This window comes from Lutjanus erythropterus, chromosome 3, assembly GCF_056507025.1.
Source record: "Lutjanus erythropterus isolate fLutEry1 chromosome 3, fLutEry1.hap2, whole genome shotgun sequence".
NCBI lineage: Eukaryota > Metazoa > Chordata > Actinopteri > Lutjaniformes > Lutjanidae > Lutjanus > Lutjanus erythropterus.
This window is the reverse complement of record NC_139319.1, coordinates 13,274,794-13,290,210: the sequence shown is the minus strand read 5'-3', so window position 1 is coordinate 13,290,210 and position 15,417 is coordinate 13,274,794. Positions and strand designations below refer to the sequence as shown.

Here is a 15,417-nt window from a genome sequence, read left to right as displayed (position 1 = left end):
GTTTAACAAGTTTTCTAACACTGCCTGATGGAAAAAAGTGAAAGTTATGGCAACTTAATGTTCATCCTACAGTTAGTTGGTTAAGATTTGCGAAGTTGGGATGCCTTGATGAGCACTGACTTAGGAGCTATTCATCTATAATGGTTTTTGGAATGGTTACCAAACAGTTAAGATAGGATCTGCAAATTAGGAAGTTTGTTTAATATAGCCCCTGGTCTCTTCTGAATATATCTTTTCAATTTAAAGTAAAGAAAGTTAAGTAAAGTAAAAATGTAAGGTTGTTTTTATCTTTTTGTTTGTCTTGTATGAACTCCTGTTAAAAAATGAGCAGCTGTTGGCGCACTGAGATTTTAAAATTGCCGACGCAGATAGTCATGACACTTTGTGCTTAATAATGCGTACTCTGCAGTGGTTTAGTTAGGATTAAACTTGGATGACACTCGAAATAATGTACTCCATGTATTCAAGCCACTAAAAGGGTTCAAAAAATATCTAGTGGACACCATTTGTGTTGAACTTCATATTAAAAGTCTCTGCAGATTTATGACCCTCTTCTGACTGCAATGATCTGCTTAAGACTGAAACTAAAACTAGAAGCGTGCACACACACACACACACACACACACACATACTGCACAGTCATGAACCACACACACTGACATTCAGCAGTATTTAGGTGCTTTGTTTTGCATGTGTACTGAAACAGAGAGTGTGTGCTGGGCACCTGGGTTCAGTTAGTTTGAGTCTCTCCCACTTCTGTATATCTGCCTGGCTCATGGAGGCAGAGACAAAGCTCTTTGGTCCATCTCTGTGAGGGAGGGGCCTACTCTGAACCCGCCTTTTAGCCAGGTCATCCTTCTGCTTATTAGGCATCGCCTTAACCTCTGCCTCTTCCTCCTCATCCTCCTCTTCCTCGTGGCGAGAGGCGGATTTTAGGAAAGTGTTGTCTCTGCGTGTAATGATGTCAGCACCTGCTTCCTTTTCACTGTCCAATCACAGAGCCAGTACAGCGGCATCACACAGCACACGTTTCAGATCAAAGTGGAGCACACGCACATCAAACCACCAGTGATCACAACACCCAAAAAAAGAAAGAGTAAATTTAGTGGTGAGTTAGAGAAAATGGAAGAAATAACAGAAGCACACAAACACACACTGGCTAACCTGATCTCCTTCTCCTGCAGCGTTTGCTGCGAGGCTCGTCTAATGCCTTCCCACCGCTCTCGGTCTTTGTCGCTACACACAGGTGCAGGGATAAACTGGTGCACCTTGGGAGCGATGGGGGCACGATGAGCTCGTCTGGACGCTAGGTCGTCTCTACGAACATCTGGAACTTTCCGCACCTCTGCCTCATCTTCCCCATCAGAGGAGGAGTCCCACGCAGATTTCTGAGAGCTCAAAAAGTCATTTTCACAGCGGAGGATGATGTTTGGGGACGGCGACCTCACTTGCTGTTCTTCCATTGCGGGAGGGCTGGGGTTGGAGACGGGATGACGTGGCAAGATCATTTCAGAGATTTTAATAATTCATTGTCGTATTTGGTGAGCAGTAGTACTGGCATGCAAAGTTTGGATTTGACATGCGCCCACAAATATTTCCAGCAAGTTCCTGTTGATTAGTCATAATACACACTCAAACTGTGTGTGTCCAAAAACCTAGTTAATGTCTATAAATATAACTTTTTGCCATAACTGCTGAAAATGTCACTATATCCTGACAGTAGTAAATGAGACAGATAATATGTAAAAAAAAATCAGGTTCATCTGGCTCATCCTAGTGTTGAATCCACCACGCTGGAACAAAGACAACCAATCAGAGCCAGCTTCCAACCCGAAATGTCGACCAACGGAACTCCCAGACCCCCTGGAAAGAAACTTAAAAAATATATATATATTTATTACAAGTTATCTGAGTTTGACAACAGCTTGTTACGTTACTGTAAGTGCAATAAAATCTTCCCAAAAAGAGTCATTACTCATGTAGTGCGTCTAAAACCAAAGATGGACAGGCGTCGACCCCAAACCAGTTGAGCCAAAGTTAGCCGTTAGCAGTTAGCATACTTGCTAACGTTTATATATACAGGATTATACAGTCACAGAACTTATGTGCAGCAGTTAAATGAATGACAAAACTAAAACTGTGAGCCAGTCAGAGGTAACTGTAGGATAATATTAGCAATGACAGCTGTCAGTTTGCAGTGCAGCAGCTGAGGGGCAGCGTCACTTAGTGGGTGGACCGTCTTCTTCCGTTCCCCCGACATCAAACGCCGACATTTTGGGTTGGAAGTTGGCTCTGACTGGTTGTTTTCATTAAGGTGCGATGGTTTCTTTCAAATGCCATTAGGAGCACTCGGAGCCAGAGGAACCAGATTTTTTCATATATTATCTCTTTCATGTACTACTGCCAGGATGTAGAGTTATTTTTATAGTTAGTCCCATATCAACTGTTATCAACTGTAGCCTTAATGACTAACATGATTTAAAACAACCTCTCCCATATTAAGAACACAGAAAACCAGCAAGCAGTTTGTTGCATCTGTATCCCAACACACAAAACTAATCATTAATAAGCCAGACCGTTGCATCCAAAGAGCTACACAAAACCAACTATCAAACCACAGCACTGGTGTGAATGGAGCACCAGGGAAAAAACCCAAACAAAATTACCATCTTAATGATCCATTAGTGAACACGACCAAAAGCATCAAACCACAACAGCAGCAGCTCTCATGCCCCTCCTCTCTGACCTGCTGTAGCGAACAGCAGCAGGAAGAACTTTAATTCCTGCTTTTGCCAACTTCTGCAGCCTCTTCTGCTCCAACACTTCCTGGGATACCTTCTCCTCTTCCTGTTTAAGTTTTTCCTCATTGTTCTCAGGTGCCCAAGTGACAGTCTTGGGAGTTTTTTGGTGCAGTCCAGTTCTTTTGCCCTGCTCGGGAGCGGCTTGAGGGTGACTGGAGAGTGGTGTGTAATGGCAGGGAAAGATTAGGAAGGAAGTCTGTGTGTTTTGTGTGTGATTTACCTTTTCCTTCAGTTGTATTTTCAAAACTTGTGGAAAAAATGCATAATTTACATCTGAATTATTTATTGTGCTGATGTGTTGGTCATTACCTCCGCTGCTCTCCCTCTTCCGTATGTGCTTTTCGCCGTGGAGTTGGGATGTAGGAACTAGCGTTGCTTCGGTTGGGGAGAAACTGGTTAAAGGGGATGGAGCTTCTTGATTCACTGCTGGCAGTCCGTCTGGCCAACATGTCATCTTTACGCACATCTGGCCTCCTGCCGGGGGCGTCGGCCTCCGAGTCGCTGCCTCGCCCTGGGCAACAAAGAGTGATGGAGCGTGAAAGAGAAAAGAATGAATATGGTTATAAAGTATGTCAGGAACTGCATATAATTGGTCATTACATAATAACTTCATAATAACGATTCTCAAGACACACCGGCTTTATTATGTTCATTACACCAGTCACAAAAACAAACAAGGCAACTACCCGAGGCTGAGGTAGAGATGCATGCACAAAGGAAAGGCCCACGTTTCTGTTCTGATATGAAATTTTTCTGCAGGGTGCAGCAGAGGGACATATGTCACTATATTAATCTGAATATGCACAGCTGCATGTAAATGGGAATATTACTGCAATAATCATCAGCACTGGCCATGTATTGTCTTTTTTGGAGTGAGGGACAAACTAAAATATTTTGTGCATGTAAACATAGTCATTATCATGAAATGGGACATGACATATTCATTTCATGACATTTACTGTAACAACATATAGTAAAATCAGCTCTGTATTTGTTCATAGGGCTGCCCTTCTACCAACATATTCAATCTGAAGAGACTGACAGGACAGTTATGTGTACATTAAACAAGAATGACCTTTCCTATCCCACAATGTCGTCTTATTGGGAGAATATATGTGTTTTGGTCCCTTACTATGTCTCCTAATCAGCACAAAATAATTTGAAGGTTTTATGTGAGTCCCTTTAGAAATTAAACAATATTCACTTTTACAATCATGGTATTATTTTAATAGTTTTGGCCATTACTATTTTAGGCAATAATAGCAATAACATATTGCAAATAAAATACTTGTTAAAGGGGCTCCACAAAGACTTAGTATGGAAGCATAGAATCACTTCCTTAAATATATCAAAGACAAAACTCAATTGCCAGCTGTTCCACCAAAAGGACAAAGTCATGCTTGCTTGGTAAAGTTCTATACTTGGCCAAAGTTTTGTTTTCTTTATTTCATGTACACATAACTGATGGCCAACTATTTCTTTAAATCTTGTCAGTTGATTTATTAATTTATTTTGATTTATTAAGGGTTTTCTTTTTTTAATTGTGTGTTTTGTTATTGCCACTATGCCACATATGTTTGTTTTCTCCTGTCTTCTTTGCATAAAAAATATGTCACTGAATATATCATCACACAATACTGTACCATTGTCAAGAAAGAGTCATCTAAGCCATTTTGTTTTGAGGTAAAACTGAAATTGGACATGCCAACAAATGTTTGGCATTTTTGCTTAAATATTGTCTGAAACAATTAATCAAAATAGCTGGCGACTACTTTTCTTTCTATCAATTGATGTATTAATCACCTAATTGTTGCATATCTAGTCTGTCTTGTTTCTTACACTCTCAGATTTGGCCCCAGATCTCAGCAAATACTTTGGTGAGTACAGTGTACAAAACTAAAAAACATGATCCAAGTTGTAATAAGGAATACATTTTCAATTAATGTCACCACAACAATCAGATTATGGCTGTTCATTGAGAAACAATTCATAATTTCTCTTGCCAAACTTTTGGCAGGTTTATTGTGCATAAATCGACTCTGCAAAGAGACATACAGTCGGATTTCGATAAACTACACTATATCTCCTGTCCATCTTTTCTTATTAGGTAATAAATATTAGATGATAACGCTCCAAACGTTCTCTGTGACCTCTAGAGAATGTAGGGAATGAGTCTATTCCTGGCTCTGGAATAGCGTTTTTCTTGTCACCCTGCTGCACACATATTGCACTGTCAACATAAAAGACACAAACAGGATGCCTGTGATACCCCCCCCTCACTCACACATGCACACACACACACAGATAAAAGGCAGGATGTTGACCTCAGCCTGAGTTTCCCAGGTCCAAATCACTAGTGATTGCTACTTAACAGCTGTTGCATCTGGGGCACACACACACAATGACACACACACTGACACTCACACACAGAGTGGCTGAGACGTTCAGCTGTTGTCCACAGCCTGCCAGACTGGCTAAAACATACCAAGGTTAAAACCTCAACATATTAGAGGACAGCAGTCTGACTATTTATGGATGAGTGGTTTTGTATTGCTGCTTTAAAGGAATAGTGCAAGATTTTGGGAAATACAATTCATTTTGTTAATTCTGAGAGTTAGGTTAGAAGCTCTGTATCCACTGTCATGTTTGTAAGTCAAGTATGGGACTAGCTAAGCTTAACATAAAAAGTGAAAGCAGGGGGAAGCAGATAGCCTGGATACTTTTTAACATTTCCTATTTGAGTGACATTTAACTAACCATCACTGGTGCCTCGATTCACCACATCAGGAGAAGGGCTGTGCTGTGAGCGGGAGCCAAACGAGTCCAGACTGTCAAAAAAACAAAAAAAACAAAAAACATTTTATTGTTAAATGTTATAAAATAAAAAGTGGGGAATTTACTGTAATGCAGACATAGGGTTTCTATCATGAGGACCAGTGTTAATGGTCTAAAAATGTCAACAGTTTCAGTTTTGTCAGCAGTATTTAACTTCTCATAATCTGATATAACCCTGGTGAGTGCATCCACATATTTGAGTGTATATATATATACAGGGGTGTGTGTGTGTGTGTGCACGTGTGTGCGCTGACAGATGTCTCTCACCTGTCTAGGGAGTTGTCGCGAGTGTGTCGTGGTGGAGAGAGAGACTCACTCCTCTCAGAGTCCCAGCAGTCATAGCCGCTGTCTCGAACACTGCGCTTCTGTGGACTCTCCCCTCCTTCTTCGCTCTCCTACAAACACACATACATCAACAGTTTCCAGTAATCAGGACCCTGATACTCAAGAGCATACAGTATTTTAAGAGGTGCTGGATTATTTACATGATATTATCATGTTTGTACCATTAACTAGATTTCAATATTTTATTTTTTAAATATCAGGGTTATCGTCAATGTGGTTCATTGCAACACCCCTAGTGGGAAAACTTTCTCTCTACCAAGCAACACTCTCAAACCGTATCACAGATCGCAGGAGGAAGTGTGCATCTACTCATGGACAAGAGGCTTGTGCTCCTGTCAGCATGTAAACATAATGCCGTCCTCGCCAGCTGAGCTGTAACCTCTCAAGCCAAGTGCCATCTAGTTACATTATATTCCAGAGAAAGCAGACATATCTAAGAAATCTAAACAGCAAGAGAACTTATTTCTAGAGCTGCAAGTACTAATTGATTAGTTATCAACTATTAAATTAACTGCCAGCAATTTTGATAATCAGTTAATTGGTTTGAGTATTTTTTTAAGACAAAAAATCAAAATTCTCTTACTCCAGCTTCTTTAAGTAAATATTTTCAAGTTTCTTTACTCCAATGAGAATAATTGTTAGTTGCAGCCCTACTTATTTGAATAGATTTCCTATTGATCCATTAGATAAAACCTGCACAACCAATCTTTTTTCTCAACTCATATCCTGTTTCTCGTTTTGGTCTCTCCCTGAAATAGGAGTCGCTGTGGTCTAACAAAAACAAGAATGTGTTTGTCTCCTGTCTCGCGTGTCTCTCCTGCACCCCAACAAAGACAGGAAACTAACAAATCCATCCCCCGCACCTCCTCCGTGCCGCTATCTGTCCTTCTGTCAGTCTGTCTCCTCCCCCTCCCTGCTCCATCCTCCTCACTGGGTTCACTCACCACCTTCATTTGAGCGAGAAGCCCTTCAAACTCCTTGAGGTTGAGAGTAGGGCCGCTGTAGGAGGCGCAGCCGCTGGCAGCCTTCCCAAGCCAGAACACTGTGTTCAGCACCTGAGGAACATGGATACAGAGGTTTATTGTTTATTCATAAATGCTAAACACACTGACGTAGAAGATAAAGCAAGAACAACAAAAGAAAAAGAATTAAGAATTACTCACATTTTTTAGTTTGCGGTTGCAGTCAGAGTCCCTGATGAGAGAGAAGTGTGTTACTGTCATGTGATATTGCTCTAAAATGGACATAAATGGGTATAAAAAGCCACACAAGCCTATTTACTTTAGGTTGGCCCGTATGGAAGTGTCTTGCAAGTCCCCAGGGTCAAACAGCTGGGAGCCCTTCAGGCCCAACTCCTCACAGCCCCGCAGGAAGACTGACAGGTTGTCCTACGAGAGACAGCAGTAGACCAGAGACAGTCAGAGTTCATCACTTTAACGAACAGGGTGGTCACACTGGGAAGTGTCTCCTTACCAGGCCAGCGATGGGGGTGGGCAGTCTGTTGATCTTCTTGACCAGCCCTGGTTTGATTGCACTCAGCAGCCTGCGTGGAGGAGGGGAGACGTAGAGATTTATTGAGCCTTACAGGAGTATTAATGTATGTTACTTCTACGTCTACATGTAACACCGAGTGGAACTGATGTCACAGGCTTACTCGCATAACAGGATGCCGTTCTCCAATCCGCTGCGGAAGTCCTTGTCTCCAAAGCTCTTCCCCGTTACAGCCTGCGGAAGGACGAGAGGAAGAGACAGATGTAAAGGAGGTGGATGGGAATAACACAGTTGCAGTATATAAAATGTTCATTTGATGTTCTTATAGTCCAGGTTGATGTCTTAAAATTGCTTGTTTTGTCCAACCAATAGTTCAAAATCCAAAAATATTCGGTTTACATAGATAGAACACCAAAAAGAGAATAAAATCTGTACACTGAGAAGGTGGAAGCAGAGAATGCTTAGCTTGATAATATAATTTAAACACTTGGAAATCAATCATGATTGTTTTTGATTCATTTTCATTTTTCTTCCTAAGGATCCAATCAGTCTTTGTTAGTAACATGTGTGTCTAATCTGTGACGTCACTGAAGTGCTATTTTGGAGGTACAGCTATAGTGAGTAGTACAATAAACAACATGAAATTTCAAGTAATCCAATCCATCAAGTCGTCAAACTGGAGAAGCAGGAGCGAACTAAGGGAACAAAACATGCTTGTTCTAAAACACTGGAGGTTAGAAAAGTTTATCATCTGTACTTGTCAGTATTTATTTACATGTGCAGAAAAAGTACAGACAGTTAAATACAGCACTTGATTACATACACTTCGTTACTGTCCACTGATTTGCACACATAGTCTGCACATTACAAGCAGGAAAATGTACAGCTATTATTGCAAAATAAACCCCTTCAGGATGATTCACTGATTTCACCTTAGGGTCCTGCATCATCCTGTTGGAGTTTGTTTTGTGATAATGACCTGCTCACTGTACGTTATCCCTTACTAAGCAAATCGAGCATCGGCCAAGACATGATTGATTCACAATATAGTTTCTTTGACAATGACATAAAAATTCAGGGACACAGTTATCAGTTACAGCAGACTACCAGCTTATACCAATCACTGTCCTCATTTTACCACACAATGAAAATGACTTCTATTGTTTTATGCAGTAAGGTGTACAGATTTTAAATCTGAGGAAAAGACTTAAAACCCTGAGTTCAGGTATTGGTCTGAATCAAAAATGTGGGGTTTGTGCATCACTACCTGTAAGTGCTGTTCACGATACATAATACATACATAATTGATTCATAAGTGACTTAATTATTTCATACAATAAAGAACTGAATAATTTATTTGATGCATGGGTTCAAATTTAAATCTGATGTGTAACATAGATGACTGTAAATGTTATAGCCACACATGCATTAGTTCATTCTTCATATTTTATATTTCTTCTCCAGAACTAACGTTCCCTGTAGTACCACTATGACTGAATTCATTAAGAGACTGTATAGGATCCAAGCAGGCGTCTCACGAGGCTCTGCTATTAAAAGTTATATTGATGTCTGAAGCCAAAGCAGATGATAAGAGACTTTAAAAGACTTTCAAGGATCAACAGGAAAGACGATATTGTGAAGACCTGTCAGTTTCATGTTGTTGCTGAGCATAATTTGCATTTTCATTTGTTTTAATGCAATGTAAAAAAAATTACTGAGGTATTTGGTGCTATGTTCATTCACAAATATAGTGACTAAGGCGAGGATGCATCAGAGAAACAAGACCTGCCTGAGCAATGATCACCTAGTACAAAGAAGGGACCTCTGTCTGTCTCTGTCATTCATGAATCTGATGCCTTGAAACTTCACAAACAATCCTGACAGAGCTGATGATAAAAGCAGGTTGAGGGAATTAAAGACAGCATAAAGGAGAAAGCCAGAATTGCAGAGGAGCCAGACTACTCATGATTGATTCAGGCAACGTTTTAAATCCCATTACGCCACCATAACACACCACATAACCACTGGTATTACATCAGATGCAGCTACACTACTCTCACATCCACCCTAAGGTGGTACACAGAATCTTGCTCTTATTTTGTGAATATGTACTTTGTTTTCTGCCTCTCGCTTGCAAAACAGATCTTGATCTCAATGAACATTCCTGCATTAACAAAGCCTAACCATCTAACTAATTGAAGTCCATCCATTTGTGGTGCTGCAATATCCTCATAAACAACAGCAACACCTTCTGTTTTGGCCATGCTGCTCTTCTTATTAGTATCATGAAAAACATTAGCCTGGCATCATCAGACTAATTCACAAATGGGAATTATCTGCCAGAGCAAAAGAAAACATGATCTCGGCAAATGCATGTGGCTGCCAGGTTAGAAAGACATTAAAACCATTAGTATTGTATAGATGAATATATTGAGATTAATATGATGTTAGATGGTAAATTTATAAACAAAGAAATTGGGTATTTTGGGGTAGAGTCTGAACTAAACAAGCACTTTGCGGATGTCATTCTGGACTCCTGGTACTTATGATGGGGTTCCTGACATTCATTAGTTTAAAGAAGATGAAAAATAATCAATAGATGAATAAATTTTTTATTAGATGAATATAATTTACTTAAGTGATTTAAGACTATTGCATTGTCCCTGACAGCTGAACCTGCTGCTGCCTGGTTCACCCTTCCCCCAACATTTTGCTTCAGTAGAAAACCAAATTAGATTGACGCCAAACTACTGACACACTGCTCTGTGGCCTCATTCCATTTTCCCAAAATGTGCCCACGCGCACGTCCCTGATTTAGATGCACGCAATCCTAGCCTGAGTGAGCTGCAACGATAACCTCAATCCTCTAACCTGGACTCCAATTTGCAGTCTATCCTGAACAGGCAGGAGAGGAGGAGGGAGTCAGGAAGCCAACAGTGACATACTACCAGAACATCAACCCACACACACTCACACACATGCTGCTCTCTGGAGCTGTTGTGTAACCAGCAGCCAAAGATGAATCGAGGAGAAGAGAGGTTTGACTGTTTAGACTTCTAATCCAGATTAGCACAGATTACAGTTAGCACCAGAAGTGTAAACTGTGGACACACACTCTCTCTGTTTCTGCTGCTCATATACAGCATATGCTCTTATACATCTATCCTAGAGCTGCAAAGATAAGATTAATCAGAAAAAAGTTGCCACTTCCATGTTAGTTTGATAATCTATTAATCACTTCAGTCATTTCTCAAGCAAAAATATATTTGCTGCTTCTTAAATGTATTTGTTGCTCTTTTTTCTCATCAGTGGTTTCAACTGTTTTATCACATAGATTAGTCAATTATCATAATGGCCATTAATTTAATGATTGATTCCTAATAGATTAATTACTGCAGCTCATACTAAAGAATTAATCGTTAGTTGCATTCCTAATATATCCACAAAGAAACAAACTTAATCTGAGGCAAATGTATTTTCTTTGTCAGCAACTCCAGAGTCCAAATACTTTTGGGGCATCTAAACTTGTAACACAACATTTGAGTCCTTGTAGTCTTCTTCTGACTTTCTGGTGATATTTATGGTTTGTTTTTATTTCTTTATGTACAGTTCTGGTGCATATGTATGTACCATATGTATGAGAGGAATACACACAGACACATTCACACACCCACACCCACAGAGTGCAACTGCAGAGATGAAAACAGCCTATTGTTTTTCGTTATATAAGTGATGACCAGATGTTTCCCATTGGCATCTTCTTCTTTTTCTTGTCTTTCATCATTCTGTTGTCACACACACGCACACACACACTCTCTCTCTCTCACATACACACACACACACACACACACACACACACACACACACACACACACACACACACACACACACACACACACGCACGCTGGCATATGTCATGTTATTAAGGTTTGAGTCCAGGTCTTTGAAACATTTACAGCATAGTCATGCATAATTTACTGACTGAGGAGAGTACTGTATTGAGAGAGAGCAGGACAACTGAGTTTTGTGTAGGTAGTGTGTGTGTGTGGGATGCAGGACACAGACAGTGGTTCGGGGGTGGAGGTGGATAACGATTGGTTACGTGTAAAATGCTGAAACTGAAATACAGCAATTAGGCATAGCGTGAGCGTATATGTTTTGAATAGAAAACTAACATTTAAGCAGAGGAGAAAAGATTGTCATGAGTGTGTGTTAAAAAGACAGACAGGATGTATATATGTGTGTAAACTGAGCATTCATGTCTCCTACAAAAACCAAGCCAAAGGCCTTGGGGGTATTTCAGCGCCAGCAACAGTAATTTGAGCCTCCTTCGCTCCCTCTCAGTCCTCATGGCAGACTGCTCAGCTCAGCCTGGGTGAATGGCAGCAGCAGCTACCATTTAAACCCTGAGGTGAGGCTGTGTGGGGGGTAGCAGAGGAGAAGCAGAAGTAGGCCAAACTAGCCTTGACTTTTGGAGAAAGATGGAAAGAATGAGAGGCTAGAAAAACAGAAAGCAAAAGAACAGAAACGCGCTGTAAATCAAGTTAGTGGTGTAATTTCTAATGAGCACAGCATGCGCTATGATGCATTAAAGTGACAAATGCCAGGATTCTGCAGGCCCAGGCTAAAAGTGATAATAATATGAGGCCATGCTGCTGCAGCTGACACAAGCAGTTTATGTTTCTTCTGAGCTGAACCTAAATTTGCTTCTTATGAATCACTATTACCATTTGAGTCTAGGGCTGGGTATCATTTGGGTTTTCGGTTTTCTGCTAAAACAATACTTTTAAATCATTCGAGTATTACTAAACCATGCCTGGTCTGAGATTTTGAGAAAATTGTGGCTGTGGCTCAGGAGGTAGGGTGGGCTGTCCAATAATTGAAAGATTAGCGGTTCCCAGTTCACAGGTTGAAGCATCCTTGGGCAAGATACCAAACTTCAAATTGCCCTTGATTGTTGTTCTGTCGGCGTGTGATTGTGTGCGTGAATAGGTGAATGTGACGAGTAGTTGCACAAGTGCCTTAAGCAGTCAATAAACTAGAAAAGTGCTAAAGAGTCCATTTACCATCCGTACAGATTGTTCAGCTTTAGACATTTTAGCCATGTTTAAGGTAGCTAGTAGCTAACAGTCAGCTACCTGCTGCCATCAGAACAAGTGTAATGTCAACTAGCAAATGCACATGGAGTGATGCTTCTGTTACCTTTGATGTCAGTTTTAGAGTGCCAGAGGGCAATATTCAACAAGCAGGCACAAGCGAAACCAAAATGAGGCACCGAAATCTGCGTTGTGATTCGGTCCAGTAGATGTCGTAGCTGTCAAACTGGCACCGTGTTTCAGTACCCAACGTTATTCGTGTCATGGAGCAAATAATCTGTTTTTCACAAAAATAATAAATTCCTAGTGAAAAATAAGGTCATTTAATAATAGCTGGCATCATTTTAAAGACAGAATCACCAAAGGCTCTTCTAACCTGACACAGACAGCAGCAATGACATGTTTACTTCCTGTTTTTTAATACACAAGCAAAAAAAGATGTGTAATTGAAAATATAAAATAGCAGAAGGCAGTTTTTATCACATCAAGATTGTATATCATTTACTGCTACCATCTTTGCTTGGATGAAGAAACAGAGTAGCAACTTGGAATATGAATTAAAATCATTTGAACTGTGAAGAAAAGAGTCCAAATGGTTGGAGGAGTCTTTGAGGAGTCTGGAAATACCTTCAGAACAAAATAGATGTTGTTAAACGACCTGCCGACCTTCTGAGTTTTTCAAAGATTGCTGGGTATTTGTTTTTCAGAAAAACTTAAGCTCGGCTCAGTGACTCAAACGTAATGTTGATGTATGAGAAGCAATAGTCCTTTATGAGGGGGACATCATTGCACTCTGGCCATCTGGTGTGTTATCCTAAATGCATATTTTCATGTAAAGAAGAGGTGGCCCTTCTCTTCTTTACATGAATGTATGAGAGGGACAAAACCAGGGCTAAGTGGTCCATGATGAACCGTCTATGTGCTTCCAGTAAAGCCAGCTGATGGAGATTTAGAGAGTTAGCGTGTGCACAGAGCACTGAGAGAGGCTGGTGTTTTAATTTTGTGGTGTTGCAGAAGCATTAGCCTTGTTGTTATAATGTTATCATGTGCTGTAGGCACTTTGCACACTAATGGCCACGTGACACATAGAGAAGAATGGAAGACAACAAGGAGAGAAAACTGAGAAAGAAGAGTGAAAGGCAGAGAGATAAAGTCATAATCCAGATTGAGGATGAGTTTAATCTGGATCAAAGTAATTAACCAGAGTGATGCGACACTCCACAACATTAGACTCTTCAGCTGCTGACAACCAATATCTATTGGACACTTACTGTGCTACATATATTTGTAATATACATTTACATCACAGTAAAATGAATCATTATCATCTATTATCTTGTAATCAGTGGATGGTATTTTGGTATTTTAATCCATTTAAAAGTGGGACATCTGAATTAACACTTACATTTCACTCTACACTGTATATAAAAATGTAGTCATACTTAATTGATATACCTAAATGTACAACAGGTAAATTCTTTTGACGGGGTCTCTCTCACATTAAGGCAATTACAAAAGATTGAGTTTTATGATGCTGTGAAGTACTGTGCGATCATAGTAGTTGCTGTTGTTGTACTTACTTTGCATCCCAAATGTAGTATAATTTAGTGGACCACGTTTTTTATACAACTCACTGTCAAAATTGACACAATACAAACTAATACTACTTGAAAAATCGGCACAATGCTAATCAGAGCCAACCAATCATATACCATTTGTGCAAGTTGTGTGCAGTCTTCTAATGCTTTACAAAAACTACAGCATAACATGCTTAGTGTTATGCGACTACCCTGGTTTTACAAAAACTTCAGAACTCACTGGGGCATGAAAGACATCTCTGCCAACAGCAAGTCTGTGTCATCATTATTTCACATTCTTTCATACAGGATTTGATGCATGGAAAATCCATGAATCTCCGCTCTCACACTCCTTTCTCTCTCGTGCAGACACAGCTGGCTGTCTGTCTGAGACCACTGGAGTTAATCTGCCTGGGACAGCTGTGACATCTGGCACACAAACACACACAAACACACACACTTGTTCAGTCACACACATTCTTTCGTTTATTCTGTGTGACAGACAGACCCTAACTCTTGCTATGTACTGTATGCCGGTGACAGCAGAGGTTAACTGCTGTCACTAAAGTTAACTTTGTGTTTCTCTAAGCCTGTATAACTTTAACCTGCTGAGTGTCACATCCAACAGGTTTAAAGTACCTTCAGCAGTGTGTATTAGCTTTGAGACGGTCTAATCCCACCGTGTCTCATCTAAAAACAGATAGAAAGGTCTTGTCTGTGCCAGCCTAACTTCCTGCCCGGGTCATGTGGTGATATATAGCCTACTGCTCTATTGCCCCCCTGGAAACACTGACACCTGAGAGCCTGTCCATGTTATGTTCCCATAGTGACCAGTGTCACCCAACCGGGGTGTGTCTGAGGCGTGTGTGAGCAGGATCATGCATAGCTGATCGGCGTGTGTATGTGTGTGTGTGTGTGTGTGTGTGCATATGCTTTGCATGCACTTAACAATGCACAGGCTGACTCAAAATGCTGCATGGAGGGAGTGCAGGCTGGCATGGTTAACCCTGAATCATCCCCACCTGTGAGATCATGTAAATACACCACTAGAAATAGAGTCAGTCTGACCCGTCTGAAAATAACCGGAGAATTAAGGGGCAGGAGGATGACAAAGGAAGAGGAACACTGTGCAGACATTGCAGACAGATTAGGACTTAGAGGCCAGCATTAACCTCGACTAGGCTGTTTGTGCTCAATACTGATGCTACAAAGCTGCTGCTGGTACTTTGCGTAATTGTGTGACTTTTGTGTTTTAATTCAAATTCACAGATT

General features: G+C 40.6%; 1 protein-coding gene across 8 annotated transcripts in view; it reads right to left on the bottom strand.

The window, feature by feature from the left end:
- The window catches only part of limch1a (LIM and calponin homology domains 1a), a 41,272-nt gene that overhangs the window by 21,398 nt on the left and 4,457 nt on the right, over positions 1-15,417 (bottom strand). For 5 of the 8 annotated variants that reach the window (XM_084715100.1, XM_084715103.1, XM_084715101.1 and 2 more), the window contains exons 2-12: positions 7,636-7,706; positions 7,455-7,524; positions 7,263-7,369; positions 7,145-7,175; positions 6,926-7,036; positions 5,904-6,031; positions 5,559-5,629; positions 3,111-3,312; positions 2,747-2,953; positions 1,165-1,473; positions 725-985 (exon numbers count right to left, since the gene is read on the bottom strand). In XM_084715100.1, the coding sequence (XP_084571226.1) occupies positions 725-985; positions 1,165-1,473; positions 2,747-2,953; positions 3,111-3,312; positions 5,559-5,629; positions 5,904-6,031; positions 6,926-7,036; positions 7,145-7,175; positions 7,263-7,369; positions 7,455-7,524; positions 7,636-7,706 (1,568 nt within the window). The remainder of the gene's footprint in view (positions 1-724; positions 986-1,164; positions 1,474-2,746; positions 2,954-3,110; positions 3,313-5,558; positions 5,630-5,903; positions 6,032-6,925; positions 7,037-7,144; positions 7,176-7,262; positions 7,370-7,454; positions 7,525-7,635; positions 7,707-15,417) is intronic. The other 3 variants (XM_084715106.1, XM_084715104.1, XM_084715107.1) reach the window with 3 other exon arrangements.